General features: G+C 50.3%; 11 protein-coding genes across 11 annotated transcripts; 8 read left to right on the top strand and 3 right to left on the bottom strand.

Moving 5' to 3' along the window:
* Positions 1 to 190: 190 nt before the first annotated feature.
* COCMIDRAFT_2960 (uncharacterized protein) lies at positions 191 to 3,063 on the top strand (the record flags this gene model as incomplete). The annotated part of the gene is made up of 5 exons (XM_007687111.1): positions 191 to 199; positions 250 to 354; positions 404 to 1,095; positions 1,144 to 1,383; positions 1,434 to 3,063. The coding sequence occupies 5 exons, from the start codon at positions 191 to 193 to the stop codon at positions 3,061 to 3,063; spliced, it is 2,676 nt and encodes an 891-aa protein (XP_007685301.1).
* A 1,041-nt stretch (positions 3,064 to 4,104) lies between these two features.
* Positions 4,105 to 5,384, top strand: COCMIDRAFT_88107 (uncharacterized protein; the record flags this gene model as incomplete). The annotated part of the gene is made up of 6 exons (XM_007687173.1): positions 4,105 to 4,171; positions 4,229 to 4,276; positions 4,334 to 4,383; positions 4,445 to 4,640; positions 4,728 to 5,166; positions 5,219 to 5,384. 6 exons carry the CDS (start codon positions 4,105 to 4,107, stop codon positions 5,382 to 5,384), a joined length of 966 nt encoding a protein of 321 aa, XP_007685363.1.
* Positions 5,385 to 5,724: 340 nt separating this feature from the next.
* Positions 5,725 to 6,765, top strand: COCMIDRAFT_2962 (uncharacterized protein; the record flags this gene model as incomplete). The annotated part of the gene is made up of 2 exons (XM_007687112.1): positions 5,725 to 5,743; positions 5,798 to 6,765. 2 exons carry the CDS (start codon positions 5,725 to 5,727, stop codon positions 6,763 to 6,765), a joined length of 987 nt encoding a protein of 328 aa, XP_007685302.1.
* Positions 6,766 to 6,967: 202 nt separating this feature from the next.
* On the bottom strand, positions 6,968 to 8,461 carry COCMIDRAFT_88245 (uncharacterized protein; the record flags this gene model as incomplete). The annotated part of the gene is made up of 1 exon (XM_007687174.1): positions 6,968 to 8,461. The coding sequence occupies one exon, from the start codon at positions 8,459 to 8,461 to the stop codon at positions 6,968 to 6,970; it is 1,494 nt and encodes a 497-aa protein (XP_007685364.1).
* Positions 8,462 to 8,675: 214 nt separating this feature from the next.
* Positions 8,676 to 10,098, top strand: COCMIDRAFT_88047 (uncharacterized protein; the record flags this gene model as incomplete). The annotated part of the gene is made up of 2 exons (XM_007687175.1): positions 8,676 to 9,045; positions 9,098 to 10,098. 2 exons carry the CDS (start codon positions 8,676 to 8,678, stop codon positions 10,096 to 10,098), a joined length of 1,371 nt encoding a protein of 456 aa, XP_007685365.1.
* A 313-nt stretch (positions 10,099 to 10,411) lies between these two features.
* On the top strand, positions 10,412 to 11,368 carry COCMIDRAFT_34400 (uncharacterized protein; the record flags this gene model as incomplete). Its single annotated transcript, XM_007687135.1, has 1 exon — positions 10,412 to 11,368. The coding sequence occupies one exon, from the start codon at positions 10,412 to 10,414 to the stop codon at positions 11,366 to 11,368; it is 957 nt and encodes a 318-aa protein (XP_007685325.1).
* A 474-nt stretch (positions 11,369 to 11,842) lies between these two features.
* On the top strand, positions 11,843 to 12,764 carry COCMIDRAFT_88106 (uncharacterized protein; the record flags this gene model as incomplete). The annotated part of the gene is made up of 2 exons (XM_007687176.1): positions 11,843 to 11,893; positions 12,033 to 12,764. 2 exons carry the CDS (start codon positions 11,843 to 11,845, stop codon positions 12,762 to 12,764), a joined length of 783 nt encoding a protein of 260 aa, XP_007685366.1.
* Positions 12,765 to 12,988: 224 nt separating this feature from the next.
* COCMIDRAFT_34402 (uncharacterized protein) lies at positions 12,989 to 14,391 on the bottom strand (the record flags this gene model as incomplete). Its single annotated transcript, XM_007687136.1, has 2 exons — positions 12,989 to 14,168; positions 14,219 to 14,391. 2 exons carry the CDS (start codon positions 14,389 to 14,391, stop codon positions 12,989 to 12,991), a joined length of 1,353 nt encoding a protein of 450 aa, XP_007685326.1.
* Positions 14,392 to 14,839: 448 nt separating this feature from the next.
* On the top strand, positions 14,840 to 15,901 carry COCMIDRAFT_88079 (uncharacterized protein; the record flags this gene model as incomplete). Its single annotated transcript, XM_007687177.1, has 1 exon — positions 14,840 to 15,901. The coding sequence occupies one exon, from the start codon at positions 14,840 to 14,842 to the stop codon at positions 15,899 to 15,901; it is 1,062 nt and encodes a 353-aa protein (XP_007685367.1).
* A 3,463-nt stretch (positions 15,902 to 19,364) lies between these two features.
* Positions 19,365 to 19,580, top strand: COCMIDRAFT_88221 (uncharacterized protein; the record flags this gene model as incomplete). Its single annotated transcript, XM_007687178.1, has 1 exon — positions 19,365 to 19,580. One exon carries the CDS (start codon positions 19,365 to 19,367, stop codon positions 19,578 to 19,580), a length of 216 nt encoding a protein of 71 aa, XP_007685368.1.
* A 3,325-nt stretch (positions 19,581 to 22,905) lies between these two features.
* On the bottom strand, positions 22,906 to 23,418 carry COCMIDRAFT_2969 (uncharacterized protein; the record flags this gene model as incomplete). The annotated part of the gene is made up of 4 exons (XM_007687113.1): positions 22,906 to 22,990; positions 23,086 to 23,168; positions 23,285 to 23,339; positions 23,408 to 23,418. 4 exons carry the CDS (start codon positions 23,416 to 23,418, stop codon positions 22,906 to 22,908), a joined length of 234 nt encoding a protein of 77 aa, XP_007685303.1.
* Positions 23,419 to 26,657: the final 3,239 nt, after the last annotated feature.

Below are 26,657 nucleotides of genomic sequence, written 5' to 3' on the forward strand. Positions count from 1 at the left end.
ACTGTGGCATGCTTGGTGGAGGTGCTGGAGGGTTGAAGAGGTTGGGAGTGGCTGCCCCGCGGAGAATAATGCAGGACGATTGGTTTCGAGCTCGCACCACCACATCACGGCGCGCTCCGCGTCTACACGACTCCCGCCTATCCTTGCACCCCACGTACGCGGCCCCAATGCGGGGTGAGTAACAGAACAAATGGACTTCGTGCGTATGGTCGACAGTAAAAGGGTGAAGTGGAAGCTGACTGGATACAGTGGGTGAGGCTACTTGGCGGCTCGTCCCAGAAGAAGAAGCAGATCGCGCCAAACAACCCGCAGCAGCGGCTGGCACGCTTCCGGCAGCGATACAACCAAGTACTGGTATGCGAGTGTGTCGATCCTATGATGCCTATGGTCTGACAGACAGCAGCAAGCATGGCAAAAGGCAACCAACCTCGCAAGCGACCGCGAAGCGCTGGGCAACATCCGCCGTGGCTTCCAGGCCCTCACCGCGATCCTCAGCGATGAGTCTCGATCACCCGCACCCCACATGTGCCTGCAGTTTGCGGCAGCTCAGCAGATATACACGGCCGTCTCCAAGATAGCAGCCACCGCGCACGACGAAGGCACCGTTAGGGACGCCGTCGCATTCTATAATGCCCTCATCGATAGCGAGGAAGAGGACTTTCTCGAGAATGATGTCTTCGCCGCCTCCCTCATGAACTTCATCGACCGGACAATCGGATCTGGCAGTATAGGCATCGGCGAAGACATTGAGGCCGACATTGTCGAGCTGCTGTTCGGCATTGCGGCCAAGATCAGATTACAGCCAGAGATCCTGCATGTCTGGTTCACCACCACATCTGCAGACAGCCAAAGGCGGCTGCTCAACCAGAAAGCCGATTTTGCGGGTGTCACACAAAAAGAAGATTTCCCACTGTGCTATCAGCTTATTGACCACGTGCACCATGAAGGCCGTATCGGAGACTTTGCGCGCACTGGCCTACTGTACATATTCGAGTCTGCTTCCAGGTCCATAGATCTGGAGCAGTGGATAGTGAACAGTGATCTCCCTACACTCATGGCAACTGGGCTAGGGGCTTTGTACAGTCAGATGAGCAGGTAGGACATTTATTCACTCTGTTTCTACAGTAAGCTAACGTGGCGTAGGAAACTGTCTATCCTACATCCCCCGCAAGATCTGCCTCTTATACTGTCTCTTTCCGACTACCCCGAGATGAAATCGAACCCACAAGCAGAGAATTTCTTCAGTGTTGACTTTCAGGGCCATCTTCTTACGTTCCTGTCATACCTTGCGTTCTGGCAAGATGTATTGGAGCATTGCAGATCTGCCGATGTCAGAGTCACACTGATTGACCACTTCCAAGCCTTATTCCTTCAGCAGCTCTTGTTTGTATCCACCATGCACCACTCGCACGCATTCTGCTAATCCCATATAGGTATCCTTCGCTGCTAGAATCATCCGACGCTGATGGCGGTTCGTCTGTTGCAGTGCTTACATATCTCCGCCATATACTGGACGGTCTGGACCATCCCGAGCTTGTACACATGATGCTTCAGTATTTGCTAGCATTGCTGGACTATACGACTTCTACAGCGCCACGTTCACCCGCCGCTGTCAAGCGACGCCAGTCGCTCATGCTGCTCAGTGCAACAGACAAAGACGACGACAAACTCAACCCATCGCTGTTTAATCTTGTCGATCTTGTGCTGGGCAGCACTGCCTCCCGGAATCCACAGACTGTCACCGCTGCGTTGAAGTTGACAACAGTGATTTTGAGCAAAAATCACAGCTATGCACTTGGGTCTCTTGTAAAGGTCATGGCCATTCACCACAAAGAGCATCATAGGACAGTCGGATCGCTGAACAAGGAGCTCGAGATGTACCTCAACGTTGCTGTGGACCTTGCCGGCCTTGAAGGCGTCGACGAGGCCTATGACAGCTATCTGAAGGATGTGTTGAGCTTACTGGAATCTCATCCTTGTTCGCTGAAGACGATTGGCATACCATCCTTGTCTGGGAAGAATCAAGGCTATTTTGACTCAGCTGAAGCCTCGGCTAGGGATGTTGACCCGCATCACCTGCTCCCAGAAGACCCACTCTTCCAAACCCTGATTGACCTGCTGCTAACGTTCCTCACAAACGATGTTGAGACTAATCTAGCACTTACCGAGGCAATTGTTACGCTCGGAACATGCTCTCAGCTACGTCTTGAAGGCTGGCTGTCTGTTGACCCTGCCGATTACCACTTTGAGAACAATAGCTCCGAAATAGAGTCGTTCTCGAATGAAAATCTGCGGGCCATGTACATGGCTGAAAGGCTTCCAAATTGGAACCCAGCAGCCACACCCCAGTTGCTGGCGTGCTTGCAGCAGCTTCAGGCTCAAGTCAATGCTCTCCGGAGCGACATCAAGGACTGGGATGAGCAGGTTGCTAGTCGTAAAGACACTTTCCGCATCCACCAAGACATAGAAGAGGAGTCTAAATTGTCTACACCTCAGTCAAAAGCAGTCAGAGCACCTTCCGAAACACCAGCGGGGTCTTGGACACCACAAATACCAAAACATGTTCTGGACTCACCACAGACGCCTTCGCGAGCTCAGTCTCCTCGAGGAAGGAAAGAAGCACTTGCAGCGTCAAGAAACACGCCCGGAGGATCTCCTGTTCCCTCAAGATATGGCGGTCAAACTCTCGTTGGCTCACCTGCTCGAGCGGCGTCCCCTCTATCAGTGCAGAATGTCAGCATTCTACAGCCGTCGCTCATGTCCGATGTCGATGCCAGTATAGCACAAATCCGGATGAATCAATTCGGCAAGAGACGCATTCGCTTCCGGCGCGCAGCTGGGTCAAGAGAAGTTGAAGTCATGCTATCCAAATTCCAGCCGCCACCAAAGGAGTCTTCTGAAGATGCAACAGGTAGCGCTGAAGAGAGGGAGGAAGATGATATTCGAGAAGCGAGCCTAATGCATATCATCACGAACGTGGTGATTCTGCAAAACTTTGTGCTGGAGCTCGTGGCATTGATGCAAGTCAGGGCCAGCTTGTTTAATGAGGTCAAGTTTCTTTGAGGGTGTAGTGCTTGTTGTGGGGGTGTTTTCGGTTTAGTAGCACGAATATACCCATTTTCATGTCTGTGTCTTGGCCTTTCCATCCACATGGCTGTCCACGACCATCCCTATATGAATGCAAGAACGGCAGGGGACCCGCACGTGCTGTGTTGTTCCGAGGTATTCTCGCGCACGTGCATCACCAACCCGCCGTACGGAAAACACAGGGCTGCATCGGAAATGTTGCCGGGTGCCCCTCAAACGTCATTCTCCCACACTTTCACATGTCGATCATTCCACCCCTCCTCATCCACCATCAAACTGCCATGTGTGTGAGCTCGTGAAAGCGCACCAACCATGAACCAACCAAAAACCAAAACCCGCCTTTTCTCCTCTCTGATATTCTGTCAATACTGCCTCTCCACGCAAGCCACAATGAGCAATTAACTATTACAGGGCCTTTGGAGACATGAAGCTCGGTTACTGCATAGTTCCATGTGCCGATCCCCGGCCGAACGACATCAGCATATCGTAACTTCCGCTCGTCCACCAAGGCAAAATCCGGGGTATGCCAAGTGTTCCCGTTAGTTGCCAGGCTAGGTCATACCAAACACAGACGCGTGCCAGTCTAAACTCAGACATTCGGCCTGGGCTCACGCAAGGGCCGAGGCTGGTGGGAGCGAATGGAAGCTGTCTGACCTCTGCTACCCGCGGGTAGCTTCTGATCAGCCCCTGGTAAGAGAATATTACTGACGGAATGACCTTGCTCCTTCTTTCTTGACTCACAGTTCTTCACCTTTTTTTTGGTTCCTCATCTTCTGCTTGGTGCTTCTTGATACCCATCTGGTAGCTGTTGACTTCTTATATTTTTCCTCCTTTGACTTGACTATAAGGTATCAGGTGGAGGCTCATCAGATACGCTACGGTTTTTTTTTCTTGAATTAGAACTGAGTGGAGCTTGGCTCGCTTTGATATTATCAAGAGGTTTGGATTGTTGTTGGTTTGAGCTTCGCGCAACTTGCTCTTTCCTTTTAAAGGGAGTAAACATCAAGACCATACAACATGTCTGCAAAGTCGGTACAAGGGCCTAATGGCAAACAACCCGCGTCAGCGGCCACCAACCTGATCGGTAAGCTACATAGTCAGTGTATACTCTCCAATGGCAAAGGCTGAACATTTCGCGTAGCTGGTGGTGGTGCTGGTATGATGGAGGCGCTCGTGTGCCATCCTCTAGGTAAGTTTAACTTTTACCGAAAACCCAATTGACTGGCAAAAACTAACATAATTTTAGATACAATCAAAGTTCGAATGCAGTTGTCAAGACGAGCTCGCGCGCCAGGAGTATGTTCCACTTCATATTTACACACCATGCGGCGGGAAAATTGCTGATGTAGCACTGTAGGCGAAGAAGCGCGGCTTTATTACTACTGGTGCCGAGATTGTGAAGAGAGAAACAGCGTTGGGTCTATACAAGGGTTTGGGTGCGGTGTTGACTGGAATCGTTCCGAAGATGGCCATACGATTTACGAGTTACGAATGGTACAAGCAACTGCTCGCGGACAAAGAGGGCAATGTCGCGTCAAAATCAACATTCATGGGTGAGTTTCTTATATTTCTGGCCTCAATTGCCCTCTCGTGATTTCTCTAGAAAGATATCAGCCACGACCAATGCTGACCATACACAGCTGGTCTTGCCGCAGGAATCACAGAAGCCGTTCTTGTCGTCACTCCTATGGAAGTGGTGAAGATTCGTCTACAAGCGCAGCACCACTCCATGGCAGACCCACTCGACGTGCCGAAGTACCGAAACGCCGCTCATGCGATGTACACTGTTGTCAAGGAAGAAGGCGCTGGAGCATTATGGCGCGGTGTCTCGCTCACTGCCCTGCGCCAGGGAACCAACCAAGCAGCAAACTTCACGGCATATTCTGAGCTGAGGGCACAATTGCAGAATTATCATGGCAGTACCGACATTCCCAGTTACCAGACAAGTATGATTGGACTGATAAGCGGTGCTGTGGGACCTTTCACAAATGCACCGATTGATACCATCAAGACGAGGCTGCAGAAAACGCCTGCTGAGCCAGGCCAAAGTGCCCTACAACGAATTACAAATATTGCCGGGTAAGATATTGAGCCATTGTATACTATATACACGAACTAATCAGGCTGGCAGTGATATGTGGAAGCAAGAAGGAGTCCGAAGTTTCTACAAGGGCATCACACCACGTGTTATGCGAGTCGCTCCTGGTCAGGCTGTTACATTTACTGTATACGAATATCTGAAGGGTGTTTTGGAGCGTGGACGAGAGATGTTACCGGGTGGCCAATATGAAGAATAGGCCACGGCCAGGTGGGGTAAGTGTCGGAGGTAGTTTATGGGTTCTGATACTATTCTGAACAGCGAATGTAAAACCATTGATTGCATCTGGAAATGAGTTTCTTTTTACCTGCACGATTCATGCTTGTATCGGGCCATCTCTAGGAACAGGAAGGTATGGCAAAAGCAGGGACTGCCAAGTGCATCCGCCATTCACCCCACTTGCCCCACGTACCCATGCATCACAATGCTACGTCAGCGTAAACAAGCAGAGTTGTCAATTCAACAACCTATACCCCACCACGGTCATCTGAACACCAACTTTGTCTATAGAGTTTGTTCACGCTAGAGTCTCGTACAAGATGCAGTCCGGTATCTCCGGTACTGTTACCTAAATTCCCAGTTCTGAGAAGCCCTTCTAACAATGTACAACAGCTTCTCAAGAGCTCAAATCTGCCCTAGGCAGCCTCATAACATCGACCAGCCAACGCGGTATCCTAGCAACGATCCAGAAGGAAACAATTGTACCCAGCGGCACAATATCCTCAAGTGCCTCGACCTTTGTCGACGATCTCTCGAATCTCCAGCCCCACGTCAAGGACAATGCGGCATTGTACATTCTCCTCCGTCGCTCCGACAGCCTGAGCAGCTCAGATAAGAGCCTTGTGGCAGTAACATACGTCCCCAATGCGGCGCCAGTACGACAAAAGATGCTCTTCGCATCCACAAGGCTGACCCTTGTTCGCGAATTAGGCGGTGAACACTTTGCAGAAAGCATCTTCACAACCGAAGCGTCGGAGTTGACAACTGAAGGCTGGGAGAAGCACGTAGCTCACACCGAGTCCGAGAACCCATTGACCGCCGAAGAGCAGTCGCTGCAGGACATCAAGGCCGCTGAGGCACTAGAGAGCAGGGGCACACGGGGCCAGAGTCTCGCCCAGGGCGGCAAGTTGGCAATCCGTGCTGACAACGAAGTCGCAGAGGTATTGAGGAAGCTGGGCCAGGGAGGTGGAGATAATCTCGTGCAGCTGAGAATGGATGGTGCGTCTGAGACGTTGAAGCTGGTATCTTCATCGTCAGCCACGCCATCATCCATCTCTAGAGCTATCGATACAAAGGAGCCACGATACGTGTTTTACCGCCACAACGACCCGGATGCGTCGATTGTTTTCATCTCGACGTGTCCGAGTAGCGCGAAGATTAGGGAACGCATGATTTACGCTGCGAGTCGCGGCAACGTCGTGTTGCTTGCACAAAACGATGGTGGTCTCAAAGTGCTGAAGAAGCTCGAGGTCACGAATCCGGATGAGATCACTGAGCAGATTATCTTGGATGAGTTCAAGGAGGAGAAGAAGGAAGAGAGCAAAGGATTTGCCAAGCCCAAGAGGCCAGGGCGCCGATGAACGCAGCTTCTATGAACACATTTCGGATTGCAATGAGCATCATAGACTAAAAACGTATACTGGTATATACGTTTGAAATGAGAATAAATGGATATCCCAATTGATACATTCATTTCCCTCCCTCTTTTTTTAAGTATGCATGCCCTATACGCATACAAATATGACGGGTACCTGAACCAAGAACATATCCCCTTCATACCACCTACTCATCCCCATCCCTCAAGAACCCCCGATTCCCATGCGGTCTCCTCTCCATCCTACCCACCCTCACAACCCCACCCTTCTTACCCACCATCCTCTTCTCCACCTGCCTCCCCTTGAGCCAATGCTCCCTCACGTTCTTCGAATCCCGATTTACCTTTGGCGGCATAACTTTGTTCTGCTGCGCCAACACTGCGACATTGAGTTTACCCTTTTTGACATCCTTGGCGGGCTTATCGGTGCGCTCGAGGAACTTGATATGCTGGTTCAGCTTCTCTTTTCGCTTTTCCTCTTCGGTTTTGCCGCGGCGCTCAGGTGGGGGCGTGGGCGGGCGCTGGTCGTCGATTGTGGCGAGGAGGGAGGCGGGGAGGAGGCCGTTTGAGGTGTCGATTTGGGTGGGGTATTCGGATTCTGATTCTTGGTCGGTGGGGGGAGCATCTGCAGCTGCAGCTGCTTTGGCTTCTTTGGCGGCCTGTTTGGCAAGTTTCTTTGCCTTCTTTTCTTCGCGCTCGCGCTTGGCGGCTTGTTGGGCGGCGAGGAATTCTTCGCGGGCTTTGCGTTTGGCGTCTTCTTTAGCTTGTTGGGCTTTTTGAGCGCGGTCGGCTTCAGCGCGGGCGGCGAGGGCTTTGGAGCTTGCGGCTGCGGTGGTGACGACTTCTGGGGCTTCGTCGTCCGAATCGCTGGCGTCGCTATCGTCGTCGGCTTGGGATACTTCGACTACAGGCTCGGAGGCTTCGTAACGCTTATTGCCTTGCTTGTTGATGACTGGCGAGGCTGGCGTTGGCGCAGGCTCCTCGCTGCCGAAGCGCATGTGTGCCTTCTCAGGCTGTGCCGAGGGAGGTGCAGCATCTTGTGAGGGTATAGGTGCCATTTCGCTCTCGTACGTAGAAGACGGTACCTCGTCAATTGCTTCAACGAGCTCCTTTTGTGGTGTCTTCTTGGGACGCCCTCTTCCCTTCTTCACTGCCGTTGATGGTGTCTGATCGTTCAAGATCTTAGCTTTGGGCGTAGGTGAGCCCTCTGGCCGCTTGCGTGTAGCTGGCGTGGCATAAACGGACCCTGGGGCTTGTATTGGTGTGTAAAATGCAGGGTTTTGCACGGTCGATGGCACTTCATCTTCCTTTTCGACGGTGTTGGACGATTGATCTGAAGCATCGGCGCCAACGACTACTTGCGGGCTTGATTTTCGGCGAGCTGGCAAGCCGCTCTGCTTGGGTGTCTCGGGCGCTTCTGGTTCTTGCGCATTGGCAGCAATCGTGTCTGAGGTATCGTTTGAAGATTCTTGTGAAGGCTCATCTGCAGATTCTTCCTGCCCTTTTGACTCCGCTGCACTTCCTTTCTTTGCTGTGGCCTTGGGTGCCTTTCTTTGCCTCTTCGTCTGTGTTGGTGTCTCCAGCGACTCCAGTTCTCTCTTTCCGACCTGCTTTCTTGTCGAGCTGCGAGGCGTGGGCGTCGGTGCGCCTGGCGTCTCTGTTCCTCCTCGTGTTGTGACCATTGCGACCGCGATACTGTGGACCTGGCGATGTCCTAGCGAAAGCGCAGCTTGGATTTAGGGTGTCTGGGTTGGGGCGCAACTTTCTTCGCGACACCAAAAAAGATTCTGGCGCGCCAAGATTTCGCGGCCATTGCGGACCTCCGAGAATGAACAACCATCACCATATCCGATTTACACCCCCACGCCTGTCACGAAAGCCATTCACAGGTCAATCATGTCCCTCTCTCGAATTGGAGGGGGCTCAAAAGCGACTGTGGAAAAAATCGAGAACTGCCTCATTTGCCAATTTCGTCAATTTTGCAGAACAGCTCAGTACAAGGGCGCTGCAAGACTAATATCATCTCCACATCGACAAAAAGCTAGCGCTCCGATTCAGATCCGGAGATATGCTACTAAGTCGAGATTCGATGCTCCAAAAGCTCGGGCTGATGTCGACGAGCGCAGCCGGTTAGGCTTCTATACACTCGCTAAACAACAGGGTACTCTCAAGATGGAGCCTCGCATAGCGCAGAGTCTGTACCAGGACTTTGTTACACATAAGAATCAAATGGATCATGGTACCAACATTCTACGATTAGTAAAGAGTACGTGTCGAATTTGCCATCCAGTATGAATGTAGAATGCTAATCTCAACAGAGTACAATGTCGTACTTGACGATGTTTCCTCTCTCGGGATCATAACTTTCAAAATACCTGACATCAGCGACCCTGTCAAAAGAGCTCAAATTCCCCCAAGTCAACACAAAACCATCTCCGGACTGCTTCTCCAAGGGTGTGCACAGGCTGGTGATCCTCTAGCAATTGTACATGTCCTGACTGCTGTCTATCTAAGCAGCACAGGTGACGAATCTGTACAAGAGCTAGCACGCCTTTTCCCACGTCATGAAATCCCAAGATACCGCCAGACATTAGAGAGCTTCGATCAACAAACACTAGAAAAGACCACGGCTCTATGGCCAGAAGTGTTGACTCTGAAGGGGCTTTTTCTTGAGCAGGAGGGCCAAAGTCTCAAAGCAAAGGAAGCGTATTTGCAGGCCATCAATCCCTCTAGTCTCAAATATGAACCTGGAGCAAGACATCCCATGCAGCTGCCACTAATCGCCCCGTGGAATGCACTTGGGTTCTTATTGAAATCCGAAAAAGATCCAGAAGTGCAAGCTGAAGCAAAGACCCCATTTGGGCTAGGTGCTCTGAAAGGCGATGATCCGCTCTCGTATTATGAGCTTGCGGCTTTCGAGCCTAGAGCAAGTGAGAAATGGCTGCGCTACACTAGTAAAGCAGCAGCATCTGGCCATCAGCAAGCTATGATTAACCTCATTGACTTTTACCAGGAGGCTGCGAAGACTGAATCTCCCATTCTCAAAAATGATGGCATACGCAAAGCGCTCAATTGGCTGCTAGGATGGAAGCCTGGCAGCGCTGCAGCATTAGCGCGGGAGTGGCTTGAGGCTGCATCTACCGCCGGTCATAAGCCTTCTATGCTGCAGCTTGCAGATTATCATGACTCAAACGGTGATCACGAACGAGCAAAAGAATACCTGCGACAGATACTTGAAGTCCCGAGTGCAGCCAATCAGAAGGAAGAGTGGCCACAACTCGTTCAAGTTGCAAGGAAACGGCTTGCTGGGATTAGGTAAAAGCATGTTGGCTCGAGAGCCAGTCGATTTCTAGTCACTACACTTTGTCTAATAAAGAAGACAATTTTTAGTAATATCCTCGACAATGCAGTGTCTCTATCTCTGAGATCACCCAAGTCTACCCCGCTTCTGCAAGTGAGATACTGGCCTTCCTTATCTGACACTCTGATAGCAGCCATAGTATTTGAGTACACAAGAGGCTCTTGTTCAGCTTTATTTGTCCTACTTACACCGCTCTCAAACCTATACGCATCCTTATTTGACTGAAAGTACTCGTGACCTCCATACCACCATTTCAAATTTTGCCACAACTATGGCTTCCGCCACTGCAACCAAACTCAACCGCAAGGCCCTAATAGGATCATCCACAAGCTTTTGGTCTCATACTTCGCAGTCAGGATTTGATCTTACACACCCATCTACTCACTCTTCGCCGATCCCCGGACCTACTTATACAATCCAAACATCAGCTCAGCCCATCAAGGTTGACCCCGCTAAATCCGCCCTTCTCATAATTGACATGCAAAACTTCTTTCTCTCGCAAGCTTTTGGCCGCAACCAACGGAGTGCTGGACATGCTGCTTGCGAGCAACTTATCAAACATGCAATACCGGCTGCAAGAAAGGCAGGCATCCGGGTGGTTTGGGTGAACTGGGGCCTCACAGAAGAAGAAGTCAAAGAGATGCCGCCGGCAGTCAAACGTGCTTTTGGCTTCTTTGCTATTCCCGCGGATTCAGAGTTCAGTGCAGATGATTCGTTTGGGTATTATGAGGGCAGTGTGAGTGTAGATCGCCACGGAGACGAGAACAAGTCAATGTACTGCGGCATAGGCGCAGATTGTGGGACACTTGAAGTTCCAGAGGGGTACTGCGTTTCTGGCGGCCGTCTACTCATGCGCGATACTTGGAACGCTGCACTCTACCCGCCTCTTGAGGCCATGTACCTTAAGGGTACCAGGCTTGATATTAGGCCCGACGTTTGGATTCACAAGAATAGGATGAGCGGCTTATGGGGTGCCACAACCCCGCTGAAAGAGTTCCTCGACCAAGAGGGTATCAGGACACTGTTTTTTACCGGGGTCAACACGGATCAGTGTGTAGGCGGAACTTTGACAGATGCTTTTAGCAATGGGTATGATTGCGTTCTTTTGAGTGACGGCTGTGGGACTAGCTCGCCAGAGTATGCACAGCAGTGTTGGGAGTACAACGCGAGTAAGACGTTTGGATTCTGTGCGAGCTGTGAGCAGTTTGCAAATGGCGTGATGGGCTAATGGCTTGAAGTGGAAGGAGAGAAGTATTTGAAAGGTTTGGGATGCTTTTGGGGAACAGGACTCTAGCATAATGTTGAACAATGCAAAATTGGTTCACTTGACGTCCTTGTGGTGCTTTTCCGCCTCTGAGGGTATGGCACTTCACTGTGAGTTTCCTAGAAACCTAGACTTACCGCCAAATTACTGTTTCAATTTCAGAGTAAACCAGAAAATTTCACAATTTCCAGGAGCTCACAAGACAAAAATCCTAGTCCGTAATAGAATTGCACCTCTAGCACTATCCCCATAGATGATATCACGGCTATACTAAGGCCGCTTGCAGACATCGGAAAAAGCCTCGGCTAAGCACCGCGAACCCCAGGGCCAACCCCGATGCTATCCACCCCACCCTTGCTCTTCTACATCACTACCAGCACTCTTCCTACAACAATTGGCGTTTTTCCACAGTGCATAAGAGTCGCCAAACATCACAAAATGTCTGGCTTGAGGATATTAGTGCCCGTCAAGCGGGTCATTGACTATGCGGTATGTTTAGTTTAGCACCGAAGAATGCGCCCAGTCCCGAACCTCGGATGTGTTGCAATGGCACAAAGGACAAATTCTATGGATGCAGTGGCGTGGCAACATGAAGGAGAAGGAGACATATACTAATATGAAATGACAGGTCAAACCCCGGGTAAACCGCACGCAAACCGCCGTCGAAACCGCAAACGTCAAGCACTCGATGAATCCCTTTGACGAACTCTCCATCGAAGAAGCGGTCCGCATGCGCGAAAAGAAAGCGCACCACGCTAGCGCCCCCGCCGTCGAAGACATTGTCGCTTTCTCGGCTGGCGTCGCAAAATCGCAAGACATCCTCCGCACAGCCATGGCCATGGGCGCCGACCGCGGCATCCACGTTGTGGTGGAAGAAAAAGACGCCCTCGAGCCCCTCGGCGTCGCAAAGCTCCTCCGCAAAGTCGTTGAGGAGCAAAAAAGCAACCTCGTTATCCTCGGCAAACAAGCCATCGACGACGACGCCGGGCAAACTGGACAAATGCTCGCGGGCCTGCTGAACTGGCCGCAAGCCACACAGGCGTCCAAAGTCACCGTCAAGGACCAATCCGTTGAGGTGGTACAGGAGGTCGACGGCGGTGTGCAGACGATCAAAGCCAAGCTGCCAATGGTTATCACAACGGACTTGCGACTCAATGAGCCGCGCTATGCTAGTTTACCGAACATCATGAAGGCGAAGAAGAAGCCGCTTGAGAAGAAGAGTCTGAGTGATTATGGGCTGGATACCGAGGTTAGGCTGAAGACGGTCAAGGTCGCGGAGCCCGAGCCGAGAAAGGGTGGTGTCAAGGTTGAGGATGTGGATGGTATGATCAGCAAGTTGAAGGAACTTGGGGCTTTGTAAGAAAATAAATGTATGTGTGTATGTGTGTGTGTGTGTATTATCATTACGAATAAAAAAAATGGAAATGATTGTATAGAAAGGACATGAACATGGGATCGTGTCTGGATATCACATCTTGTTTGGCATTCTCGGAATTCACAGCGACGAGAGTATTGGTCTGAAAGAAAAACAACAGTAAATTGTCTGGGGGAAATTGCATATACATCGCCTCTACCCATTCCATCTCACGAAGATTGCGCAGCAAAAAAACTAAGAAAACTTCCTGTCGTCAATCCGCTCACAAGACTTAGCGACATGAAACCTCCCGCAGCCTCTAGCTCATCGGGCTCAACCCACTCGGCAAAGCCCATCATGCAGTTACTTCCCAGAAAACCGTTTGTCATGCCAAACAACAGCTGCACAATGAACAGATAGAAGAAATCAGAGGGGATAGCCGCGCCTTTACCGCCAATATTGCAGAGGAGATACAAGGGAATGAAGAGGATTCTTGCAATGGACAGGAAGAATAGTAACTGTGGGCGATGTGTAAGACGCAAGGCGGGTAAGGCCGGTCCGACACGACCGATGAGATCACCAATGTTCCAGAAGAAGAAGCCTAGGGGGATAAAAGCTGCGGGTTGGAAGAGGCGAGGTGCGGTAGCTGGATCGCGTACACTGAGGACCTGGGGTGTGAAGACGGGGAAGAACATTGTTACTGCAAAGGTAGTGAAGATCGCGCCGGCAAGCCAGAAGAGCTTTCTGAGGAGCCTTGTCAAGGGCACGCTCTTGCGCTCGGAACGATCCGTGTCGTCGTATTCGGGGCTTTCGTTGTAGGATGTGCGCAGCAGGCGCTGCTTGGAGCTGTCTCTGGAGAGCAGGTAGAAGAAGGCAAAGAGGGTTGCGAGGGAGACGGCGGTGGCAGTTAGGAAGTAGACAAAAGCAGAGGTGCTGGACTCTTGCGGCGCACCGTCAACATGGTGCTTCTTTGGGACGGAGAGCACGGAGATGATCTGGGTGATGGCTGGGAGGACACCGGCGACACCTTGGCCGGACATTATGCCTTGGGTGTATTCTTCCCGCCCGAATCCAGATACGTAGGCGAAGACACCGTTTTGGCACAGACCTGTGGCCAGGCTGGCGATCATGACCATGACCATTAGGAAGGCAAAGTAGACGCCGACGGATACGTTGAGGAACAGTTTTGTAGATATGGCAAGCAGTGTGAAGACGATGGCATTGAGAGCAAGCGAGGCGATGATACGACGAGGGTAGTTGGCACGGGCTTGTAGCTTGGTCAGGACAATCATGGAGCCTAGGTTGCCTACGGTGGAGACGGAGAGGATGCCGGACTGGAAGTTGCGGAGGAGGTTGTCGTTGGACTCGAAGCGACGCTGGAAGTAGGGTGCTGCTGCTAGAAACATGTTCCTAAATGCGAGTTAGTCGTATACATGTAGTAAGAGTGTGTATGGACTTACCAGGCCCAGAGCATGGCGACTCCCAGCAGGGTGAAGACGGCATAATCGGTCCATGAGAAGGCCTGCTCCTCAGCATCGATATGCTCGCCATCAGGCCGCTCAGAGCCACCTTGTAGCGGTTCATACGACGCCTCCGGTTCTTCGCGCCCAAACATCTGGCGTAAGCGCTCCATGGTGTGTTGCTATATGTATCGCGCTCGCGATGTTGTCGAGCGTCTGGGGGCGGAGCTGCGGAGATACGGAGTTAGGGAGGTCTTGATAACGAGTCTACAAGTACGGAGGGGTTTAAAAGGACATGCACACGTTCACGAGGTAGATTTGAGAAGAGCAGACATAATCAGGTAATAATACAGGCCCTGGTTGGACTCATGATGGCGGCGCGTGAGAAGCACGTCGAGACACGATAGCAGGTGATGCGGTGATGAGCAGCACGGACGCGGCGCTAGCGTGGGGCTCTGCGTGGGATGGCCACTACTAGTAGGGTTTGATGTCACCTCCACCCCCGCCCTACCCCTCCGATTCGCTGCGCTGGCTCAACTCCAAAGATTCTATACAGACACTACGCGAGTACCCGGCCGTCTCTCCGCCAAGGACGTTGCTCTTCACATACGCACAACCGCCATGTCGTCGCATATGCCTCCGCAGACCATCTCGGTCAAGCGCAAACGTACTGAAGCGCCCGTGGACTCGCTGCGCATTGATCACGAAGTCAAGCGCCAAAAAAGCCAGAACCTCGACGCAGGATTCAACTCGGAGCCAGAAGTTCAGTTCTTCTTCCGGCGACTTACAAAACCAGGCGACGATGCTCACATAGCCACGGCCCCACCGACGCCAACCGCACAGAGGCGATTTCGTCTCGACCCTGTCTCGAGAATCGGGGCCAAGAGACATTTCGTCGAGGAACAAGAGTCTTTGAGAGATGAGAGTACCTTGGTTGGGGGTCAGGTACAGTCACCGGCATCAGAGCCTGCACTCGACATACCATCACGGCCGCGAAAGAGGCCTGGGGCGGGGAGCGCACTGCGAAATTCATCAAAGTCAAGCATACAGCGACAAGTGCAAGTGTCTGAGCCGTCTGAAAAGGACGTGCGTAAACTCGAGGCGCTTTCAAAAGAGGTGGAGAAGATTGACAATCTCAAGATCCCGCTGCCCTCGACATCGCCATCGAAATACAAACCCAAGGCCCCCGCAAAACGGTTTGCTGAGCGTCATCCTGAAAAGGCTGCAGCGCTATCATCGCACGACAACGAAGCTACCGACGTGGACGCAATGGATGTAGATAGCGAATACGTCTACGACCACTATGTGCGCGAGCCCGTTCTGCCGGATGCACCAGCGCCAACGGGGAGCGTAGGACTGCTGGTGATTGGCGAAGAGGACGCAGACTGGTGGGACAAGGAAGAGGGCAGCGACCGAGAGTTTGATACGGATGACGAGGACGAGAATGCAGAAGACTACTACGCTAATGACTACCCGGAAGACGAAATGAGCGACGACGACGAGTTTGACCGCAACCTGTACAAGTCAAAGTATCGCCATGGTAGCGATGAAGAAGAGTACGATATTGAGCGTGACGAGGGCGACAGCGCACTTGCCAGCGGCGAGGACGAAGATGACTTGCATTTCAAGATGACGGTACCGAAGGCACAACGAGTGGGGTACTGGGGTATGAAGGACGAATGAGGAAGTTGGTGGAACCATCGTATCATCATCACGCACAGGTGTACAGGACGGTCTCTATCTCTTGTTTCCCCGTCCATCTCTCTCCTTCGATACACGTAATGGAAACCTGTTGTAGCTGACCACGTACTTTGTCGAGCATATACTTTGGTACTGATCTCGATCAACAAGCCAAGGCCCTTTTTTTTCCCCTTTACCCCACATTCTCAACCTTTTTTTTGTAGACAATCCTTGTCCGTTTCACACACACACACACATACCCCCATCCTAACCAGGATTCATACACGGTGGCATTCTCCGCTTTCCCCCCCCCCCCCACTTGGGCTATTATCGGCTCAACGGTGAGCTGTTAGAGCATAGATAGGCTCGGAGGGAGCTACCGATTTGTTGAGCCAAGAAGGATGCAGATATCAGTCTTTGTAAGTCGAAATTCGCGCATGGCCAAACATGGTAGCCTGGTTCCTAGTTATTAGCGCTATTGCCTATTGTAATCGGGGGTATCGCAGCATCATTGCTCGGGTGAGTGTGGTGCGAGGGGACCGAGTGGTGTTGTGAGAAAAAAAAGGTGGTAGGAGATGGTAGCGCTGCGGGTAGTGCAGCTGTCGTTTCCGTGTCGGGAAGGGATGTGAGCAAGGGACGTGGTGCTATGTTTCAGAGTGGGAAGTCACGGCAGCGTGTGAGTGGTTGCCTCAATTGCTGGGTGGGAAAGCGCGGTGGTGATAGGACAAGTAGTGACTGGCGCTCTTCGCGGAATGAATTTTTTCTTTCTTCTCCCAACTTACTGCTAGTTAGGCCGGCTACGAGCAAAGTTGCGGTCAAGTCTGATCAAGTGTCGGTCAGGTAATGGGCAATTGTCGCCGGCAAGGTGCAGCTGAACAGGGAAGTGTACGAGACAGGTATGTAGAAGGCTTCACGCAGACAGGACAGAAGGCAACGGACTAAGATGACGCGCGGAAAACGGCCGTATACGCGCGTAGCCACCAATTCCTGATTGTGGCAGCACTCGTATACGAAGCGAGGTTAGACATGCATGGCGGGAGTTGTTGTCGCTGGTAGTATATCCCGACTAGGCTAAAGGACAGGCAAGGCAAGACGAAGACGGTTGACTTGCCCCCCTCAGACCAGAGTGGTAAGCAGTGCGGGGAATGCAGAATTGGGGGGGATTAGTGTTAGCAGCAAAGCAAAGACGGGGAAGGCTGGCTAGGGCAGAGGCAGCGCGGTAATGGTGGCCCTTGGTAATAGCAGATGGAGATGAGGTGATGTCGGAGTTGCGTTAGTCCTAGGCTTAGGAAGACGACGACACCAAGTCCCGAGCGCATCCCATTCGCCATGGTGCCATGGAACCACGCTATCCGGCGCACAGTTAGATGAGCTTGGCGGGCAAAAGGCGATCAGGCCGCCAAAAATAAAATAAGACGAAGGAAAATGCAACAAAAGAAAACAAGGAGCAAGGTTTGGGCCGGAGGTGGGAGAGGATGCACAGGCAGTAGAGTAGTTGTGTATCGCGGGATAGGTTGCAGATCGATGGTTCGGATGATGCGGACACGATGAGACAGCAGAGCATTGCGGCCAAGGTTGCGCATTATGGAATCGTCGAGACCTTGTGGCACACGAGCGGGACATGACGCCTTTGTGCCTGGCCGGGCATTAAACAGGGACAAGACGGCCGGCACAAGTCGCTCCCTTTGTTGCGAGACATGTCACCGTGCCCGGTAAGGGGCGGAGGATAGTACTTACATAGCAAGTAGAAGTCATGGACGGGATGAATGGGGAATGAGGTGGATAATGGGTCTCGTCGCCCCAGACAGGGCCCGGCTCGAGCGTTTGTTCCAAGCAGGCTTCTCGAAGGGCCATGTCAGCGAAGAAGGCGATAGGAGCGCCAGCGCGCGTGTGATTTGATTGTGCGTCGTTTGACCATTGCGGGACTGGGCCAGGATGCCCATGGCTGTCGCTTCACCCAGGCTGCGTGCGAGCCGAGTGCGAGAGGTGCAGGCATGAGCACAAGCACGAGCAGAAGCAGGACGCACAATGCCGACCGCCTTGTTTGGCAGAGCAAAAGCACGAGGGCGAATCCCAGGCCGTTGGGATCCGGGGAATCGAGGCCGGAGCTCCACTTACCCCATCCCCCATCCCCCCATCCCTTTAGCACCAGCCTCGCGTGGGGGGTGGGTGTGTGTGCATCCCATATCCATGCTCCAAACGAGGAGCGGTCAGAGAAAATAATCATGGCTTGCTCCGTCCGCCCATGCCAATGCCCTGATGGTCCGCTTATGGCCATGACGACGAGAGCTCATCCTGTGTGCTGTCGATGCCGCCATGCTTACGCCAGGGAAACCCCAGCCCGGCCAACTCTTGTCGCTCCCAGCCTGTGTGTGTGTGCTGTTCTATGTATGTACTAACTAACGTACATTCTACTTCCTCCCTCCTCTCTCTGGACCGCCCACGTCACGTCGTGTACATCTACACTCTACCCATTGGTTTGCTTCTTCGGCCCGTCTCTACCACTTTGCTCGCCGCCATTCTTTGCAAACTTTCCTGGTACGGCAATCTTGGCTGGTGGACCTCCTGCTGCCCTCGCCTCGAATCCTGCAGCCATGATCACCGTCAGGGCATGGCCTGGACTTTGCTACCTGTCGCAACCCATCCGCTTCCCCGCCGGCTGCCAGCGCCCTTTGATTCACGTCCTGATACACTCTTGTCGTGACTTTTTTTTTTGCTTTTAGCTCAAAGCGTCCTTGCCGTCCCAAAGGGCCCTGCAATCCTACTAGTCATGCGAGTCAGACCAATGTCCCCTTGAGCGGTGAATCCCATCGGAACTTTGCTCCTTGCCTTGTGTATAAGAGAAGCGCCCCCTTCCACGCGGTCATTGCCAATCTCTACACTACTACACAGTCCTGCCAAAAACATCCCCCCCTTTGACTACCTGACTCGTGTCGCTCCCTCTCTCTCTCTCTCTCTCTCACACACACAAACTCACTCACACACACACGTCATCCCATTGACGCCTTCGCTTGTTGGACAATTTACCCCCTGGCCAACCCCATAGCTGCCAATACATACCCTCGCTTCCACCTATCCAAACAAGAACGTGAGTGTAACCCTGCATCCGCCTCCACGCCAACGCATCCACTGTATCTCAGCCCTGTGTCGCATTCCCGAGCCTTTGGCAATCACCTTGGCAATTAGCGTCTGACGCATCCCTTTTTTAGATTTCCAATCCCGCATCATATTCAAATCCCGGCCCTCAGCCTTGCCGTCACACAAAAGCAACACAGCTTATTGCTATATAAATAACTTTGGCTGCCTTCCAACAAACCCACCATCGCCATAAACCTTTTACCTATTACTACTGTATCCCGGGTCTTTGCCAAATAACGCATCCTACTACTACTATTACTACTTCTTAATCCATCAACACACCCACAACCACCCAAACACATCCACACATCCACACACCACCGCCAAGATGCTCTCCTCATCAAGCACCGCCTTCAACCCCCGCAAGCGCCTCTCCATCTTCACAAACTCAACTCTGGGCCACGACGTCAGCGCCGCCTTCAAGGCTTCCGCCAACCTCTCTCGCGCCTCGGGCTTCAACGAGACCCCGGCCCCGCCCCCATCGCCAGTCGACTTCAGCTTCCCCAGCACGCCCACCGAAAGCCGAAGAGGAAGCACAAACTAAAAAAGAAACAAACAACACAAATACCCTTCTCCACCAATTGTTTATTCTTCTTTTCCTTCTTTTTGAATATTCTACCTCAGTCATGTCTTTTTATTATACTTGCTCATTTAGCGTGTTTTGTTCTTACGATGTTCGGATATGGGACTCTGGGGTTCTTGGCGGAATGGGACGGGACGACTGACACTTGTTCTTACGAGGACGACTAACCACACTCTCTCCTTCTTGATCTTTGTCCTTTTGGCGTTCTGTTATCATAAATGGGAACGGAACAAACCGTCTAAAAGGGCAAACGGGAGGGGTGAATGTTTTCGGGATATATCTTTCCAGTTCACACATATGGGCTCTTTTTTGGTGTGTATCGATATGTTTTATTCTCTAAGCAAAGAAAAAAAACATTATATCTTGTTCATACCATCTTTCTTTTCTGGGTGTTCCCCCAGGACATGCACGATATTGAAAAGTCCCTTTTGTGACGCTTTCCTCTTTTTTTTTCTTTTTTTCTCCGACTTTTGTTTTAACGAAGCGCCCATGTTTCGGGTTGATGGATATAGGCTTGCCCATGTCATCATTACCGAGTTCACAAACTTCAAGTGTTAATATATGACAGTGTACGTACTTATTCCAATAAATTCTCACCTCATTAATTCCAAACGAAACCCTCATCCACCACGCTCGCGTACAATAACTCCCCCCCCTAATTTTCTACATTTCTTAGTCTATGACGTACTTGGCGCCTAAAATTACCCTTCCATCTACATCCATCCCCCTGTCTTACCCTGACAACGCAGCGCACAACGAATACGAATGTCTTTAGGAATCCCCTTAACCCCCCTTACCCCCTACCCACGCGCATACACACGCGACATTCCCGAATATCAGGGTTTCGCTAGCCTCCACAATCAACTACATCATCAACCCCCACGCACGTTCATCGCTCAGCCACGTGCCCCCTCCCCCCCCCCTTCCCCAGCTTCTACCCTCAAACCCAATCAAGCCATGATCCAGCCCTCCTCCTTTTTTTCGATATGTCACTCGCGACATCCTATTGGATGCTGAGGGGGGAGGGGTGGGAAATCGAGCTCAAAAAAAATAAAAAATGACATTTACACCCTCGGGTACTGTCCCCTCGTCCCTATCTATCTCCCCACGCTTTCTTTCCGATCAAGTCGGCCCAAACCCACAGGTAATACATGTGCTAGTCGAGGAAGTAGGGCTAGTAGCGTAATGCGTTCATATTGAAACGTGGAAAATTTTATACATGTTGGATATGTGAAGTCCCCGTGACTTCCTTGAGCTTGGGGAAAAAAAAGAAGACGGGGATAATGGTTATTTGTACTGGTATGTATATATTTCTTATTATTATCCTTTGGTGTGTGTACCGAGTACATCTTACTTCGAGATACTCCTATGGAACCGTGATGTACATGCACCCTCCTCATCTGTACACTCCAGGATACCTTTGTTATTCTTAAAGGAACAAGGTGCAACTAGATCAAGTGAGATAGATAGTAGCCAAGAAAAAAACACAATCGCGGATAGTTAAGTAAGAAGAGAAAGTGAACTATCCGCCCTAACGTATTTGTCAAAAGTCAACTCCATTTCAATCTGCATGTTCGAGTTGAAATGGATTAATAGCAGTCCCAATAAAACCCCTGGATTAAATGAGATCAGTAATCTAAATTAGCTTAGATTGCCATTTGAATTAATTGTTGACAAAGTTCGCTGCAACTAAAGGTAGAAATCAATTTCTTTTGTCTACAATATACACATGTACGTGCTACTACACAGAAAGACTGGAACGAGTCTAGAAAACCGTCTATCTGCTATGTGCACGTAATGCTGTATATAATTGGTATTTCTAAAATACAGCATGTTGGAGTAATAGAGGGACAAGAAACATGGTCATTGGAGTTGGGAATTCTAGAGGAGAAAAAAAAGAGGGGGGGAGGGGGGGAAAGGTCCGAGGTAGAAGTGACAAAGAAGGAGAGAGAGAGGTAACAAGGGCAATGGTAGTAGGAAGAAGAAGAAGAAGAAGAAGAAGAAGAAAATGACAATGGGAAGAAAACAGTGGTTATGCATCTATGGGTCAAACTTGTCAATAATTGATCCGGGACTGCAATCCGAGTCAATCAAGATTACCATTTCAATCAATCCACTCTCGAGGTCTAGACTAGATTATATGTATTAGTTGCTGACATCTCTGCTATGAGTACTATCTGGTCTATCTTGGTAACGTTCCTGTCAAGTCGAGACGTCTCAAGTAATCACATCATCTTTTTTTGACAAGAATTGGCATATTAAAGGATCAAAAAGAAAGAAAGAAAAAAAAAGGGGGGTATTTCAAGTCTCAATAAATTGGATGTGTTGATATCGATATGCACTGCAAGTCTGAAATAGTGACAACTACTAACTCAGTCCAGTAGGTAGATCTTTTTTCTCTCTTTTTTCGAACGTTAATTGAGTGTAATGGCTATATGGTGGTTCACTAAAGTAGCCAAATACAGTTTTTTTTTATTCCGACTCGGAAAGGTTTGCAGCAGTCGAATGAGGAGAGGATTAAGCAAATGTCTTGGGCACTAAACCCTGAAAAACCTCTCACTGCGTCTTGGAAGTTAAAGAAAAAACTCCCAGTTTTGATGCTGAAATGTTGTATACAAATCAGATATTCTGTTTGTTGTTGGGAGGGGAAAGATTACAGATTGTTCAAATAGGAATAAATCATATAGCTCAGACATGGAGGAGAGTACAAGTCCTGATTTTTGCATACACAAACCAGCTGCTAATGTGACTGCCATTCTTTTCTGAGAAACACTGATTTGATATGCTAAATGCGAACTAAATATAACCCGCAGGAAAAATACATAAACAGGACGAAGTGAACATTTCCACTTCTCGTAATCTGGATATTCATTTCATGAATGGATCCGATAGCACTTCATGGTAAGAAATCAAGATATCAAACACACTCATAATGCCCAGTTCAATCAGTTTTCTATTCTCTTTACCAATGCAAAAAAAAGAAGTCACTCCTATCATCATGGCCTACGCCTGCATCCGCTTGCCTTCCTAGCCACTACCAACTAGACAACGCACATTTCTCTCATTTCCGGTACTGCCTGTTCGCACACGACTCAATTCCTTCGCTCGAAATCGTTTGTCGAAGATCTCGTCAATGCATATCAGACAGTCGCCGAAGCATGTCTGTGGCGCAGAGTGAACATATCATGTCAATTCCAAGTAAACACTCTTAGCATCCCCTTGGGCAGGGTAAGATGAAGCAGGCAGACAATAAATTCAGATGCAGTATCGGAGACCCAGGAAATGTTTAGTATCCGCCACGAAGCGCAAGCACCAAGTGCAATGTCGCGCCGCCCTCGAGCTGGTAGTCTGCTGCTGTCTTGTCGTCGTTCCTAGAATGTTGGGTTAGCTTCATCTATCTACAACTTCTTTTATTCATAAGAAAAACAAGCAGCAGCTTGGTGGGGACAAGAAATGCGCAACATACATCTGCTTTCCGCCATAAATCAGACGCTGTTGGGCAGGTGGGATACCCTCCTTCTCCTCCACGCGCTCCTTTATCCTCGAGACCTATGCGTTCCATCAGCTTCCTTTTCTCTAAAAGTTTCATTTAACGTCTTTCGTGCCAGCATTTCAATATAGGTATTGTTTTTTGGGCAGCGCAGGTCGGTCGACGGATTGCGTACCTTGTAGTCGGCCTCGATGTCGAGCTCAATCTCCTTGCCGGTAAGTGTTCGTACTCTGCCGCTCATGTCAGCCCTGCTTGTTCCCGCTCATATTTTATTTTTCCCACTGCGCTCACAACATACTTGATCTGCATCTTGTCTGACCGTCGTTGCCGCGCGCCTCAATGACGTTGATGTATATATGTGCAGCACGTTTGCCAGTCTTTGCGTTTTGAATGATTCGCGTTCCAAAGGTCTGGGGATAGAGGATCGATTTTCGCAGTCGGTGTGAGAGTGAGAAGTGGAGATGCTACAGGCAGCAGTGCAAGTGAGTGTTGTTTGCGGTGACGCCAAACTGTCAGGCTGCACCTACCGCATCACGGACCACCGATGGTGGGGTCGAGTGCGCCACGAGGCGGGGCAGAGGTGTGGCTGGTGGTGGGGACTAACCCAAACGCAGAGGGGTACGGCAACATGTGTGATGCAGGGACACAAGGTGTAGCGTGTATACAGATCTCCAGCATGGATACAGGCATATAGACAGACATTGTAAATGTGCAGTCTGCAATTTGTTCATTTGAAGTTTTGTAACCCACACATGTTCTCTCATAGAACTTGACCTATGATCAGCGACTATCAAATTCATATGAATTCCTCTAGTCCTTCTTTCAGCTTACTCAAACAGGTCTATTCTGATAATAGTGATTACTCAATATTCTCTTCTAGCTTGATCATCACTCAAATCCTTCCGTTAACCTTCCTGCCAAGAGATGTTGCCGCCGGCATGCAAGATAGAAAAAAAGCAAACAACGGAAAGCCTCTATTCCAGATCAGCTACTCCACTCCAACCCTGTAATCCAACAACAACTCCAAGTATTCCTTCCACATATTCGCCCCCCCTTACTATGCCAATCTAGTCAGCTTATCCCCCACTCCCTTACGTTTCAGCTCTGCACAGCGCAACCACCAGATCCACCCATCTCTCACGATCGCATATCGGACACCGTAAAAGCGCACCTTGTCCCTGTCCCCCACCCCCCCTACCCTTGGCAAAGGGAAAGGCGCAGACCCAAGCACACTTCTCCACCATCTCGCTACACACGTGAACCCCTCACCGCCCCCTTCCCTCCCTTGCCCCAGTCCACCTGAGCACCGGGAAAAGCAAGACAACACCCACACAAAGAAAAGTAAAAAAAAGAAGACCAGTGATTACTATTTCCATATTCACCGCTTCCCCATGCACCCAATCAATGCAGCAACATGCACTATCAAGCCCCCATTATACACGCTTGAACACAACACTTGCTAGGTCCAAAACCGTCAATGTACCAATGGCTCCTTCACCGCATCGCATGCCTGAAGCCTTGACAGAAAGAGAAAGAGAGCAAGAAGATCCCAGTAATACACACACACAGACGTGTCTCGGCTACGTCAACGCCCATATATCTGTCACTTTTGTTTTTATTACCGGTGAAGAAGAAGGGGAGGGGGGAGGGGGGAGAAGGGGCCAGTTTGCTAGTTAGTCAAGAGTATATGAGGTTTTCGATTGGAGATTAAAAGGCATCGTACGAGCAAGGGAAAATGCCAAGACGGCGGTAAGTAAAGTAGTTCGTTTCCAAATGGTATGACCGTTACTTCATCGGGAAAAAGAGAGCAAGAAAGAGCAAGGAAGAAAAAAGAAGAAGAAGGAAGAGGACGATAACGATGTCTGCTAGATTCAAGGCAATAGCCGTCGTCCGTCACATAGGTTTAGGTCGCGGGGGAAGGGGGGGGGGAGGGGGCGTCTTCGTACCAAACTCTAGCGACCCTTGGTACCCAAGTTACAAGCTAAAGCGCTGATCTTCTCACACATCTGCTGATTTTCACTTTCTTCTTTCTCCGGTCAAACAGGGCATATTCAGTGTAACACATGGTAGTCATGGAAAATGACTCGGATGCGAATCCGTCCGAGTCTAAAGAGTTTGTACCATTGGAAGGTGTCTATCAATCCAGTGTCGCCACATAACAGCCAAGCTGTCTGTATGTCACCCAATCAAGGTGCCTACACTCTCTCTTGCACTAAAATGCTCAAACTCTGTCCTCCTTGCCTTCCCCCCCTCTCTCTTCCTTGCCCACTAATCCATGACAGGCAAGTAATTCGAGGAATCAAAAAGCAATAGGCATAAAAAGAGGATAAGGAGGATGTCGAAAAAAGAAGTTAATCAAGCATATGCACAACTATCCTAGGGAACCAAAGCAGAAAAACCTCCGACGAGTTGATAGCCCCACATATATTTTTTGCGTGTGGCCCCAACAACAAACTAGGTCAAGTGCCAAAAACAAAAAAAGAAGACCCGAAAGAGAAAGAGAGATGGATATAGCGAAGGGGGCAAGCCGATATAGCCCCCTCCAACGTTGAACCGGAAAAAAGAATAAAATAAAAGCGATCGGAAAAGGGTCGACAATGCAGATGCTTGCCTATCTAGGAAGAAATAGATTCTAGCAAGGGTCCAGGGTGGGTATATGTGAACAATCTGAGTGATAGCGAGGCGGGAATAAAATAAGGGAGAAATAGAGGTTTGTTCGAGACAGTGAGGGTTTGACAAGGCTGCTTGCACAATGAGAAACATAGCATAAGACAGACTTGCTTTGACCACCACATGTCGCCGTCGCCGTTTGCAATGCCGTTCGCACTGCCGTTGTCGTTGCCTCGATGCGATCTGCCCCATACCAATATACGAGAAAACAGGGGAGATGGCAGTTGAGAGATGCTGACAGGTGATGTATTCCACATACCACACAGTTGACAATGCTCGCAATGTACAAAGTAGACGGACAAAATTGCGCCGACCGAATTTCATCCTTCCCGTCAGGATGGTGCAATCTGTTCGTGCACCCGATAAGGACTAAGAAAAAACTGACGGGTGTCAGAGATAGAAAAATGCCGCCATTCAAGAGTGAATCTGAGAAACCAGGAACCAGGATGTAAAAAAAAGGACCCGATACGAGGACAAAAAAAATGTGCTCCAGAATCGTATGTTTCGTCCAAATCGCCTGCCAAAACTAGAGGCGATGGGGGCCCCAGTTCAAAACGTGCAGCAGCGACAGCACCAGACAGGGTGGGCTTGACCCCACAAGCCGCAGCCAAGGGTGCGGGATAGGAATGTGAGAAGACGGAGAGAACATTGAAGGGCAAGATGTTATAGTACAAGGATGCTACTCCGGAGCCGACCGCAGCGCAATGGAGGCGTGATAAAATCGTAAGATTGATGATGCCCAAACAGGAAAAGATGACGACGTCTTTTTTTTGGGGGGAGAAGCGAAAGGTCGGCGTTTGACGGCTATGACCCAATTGTATTTGACGCGCGACCGAGAAAAACGCCGTATGCATAAATTCCATGTGTAGTAGTCGAAT

Source organism: Bipolaris oryzae, assembly GCF_000523455.1.
Source record: "Bipolaris oryzae ATCC 44560 unplaced genomic scaffold scaffold_26, whole genome shotgun sequence".
Classification (NCBI taxonomy): domain Eukaryota; kingdom Fungi; phylum Ascomycota; class Dothideomycetes; order Pleosporales; family Pleosporaceae; genus Bipolaris; species Bipolaris oryzae.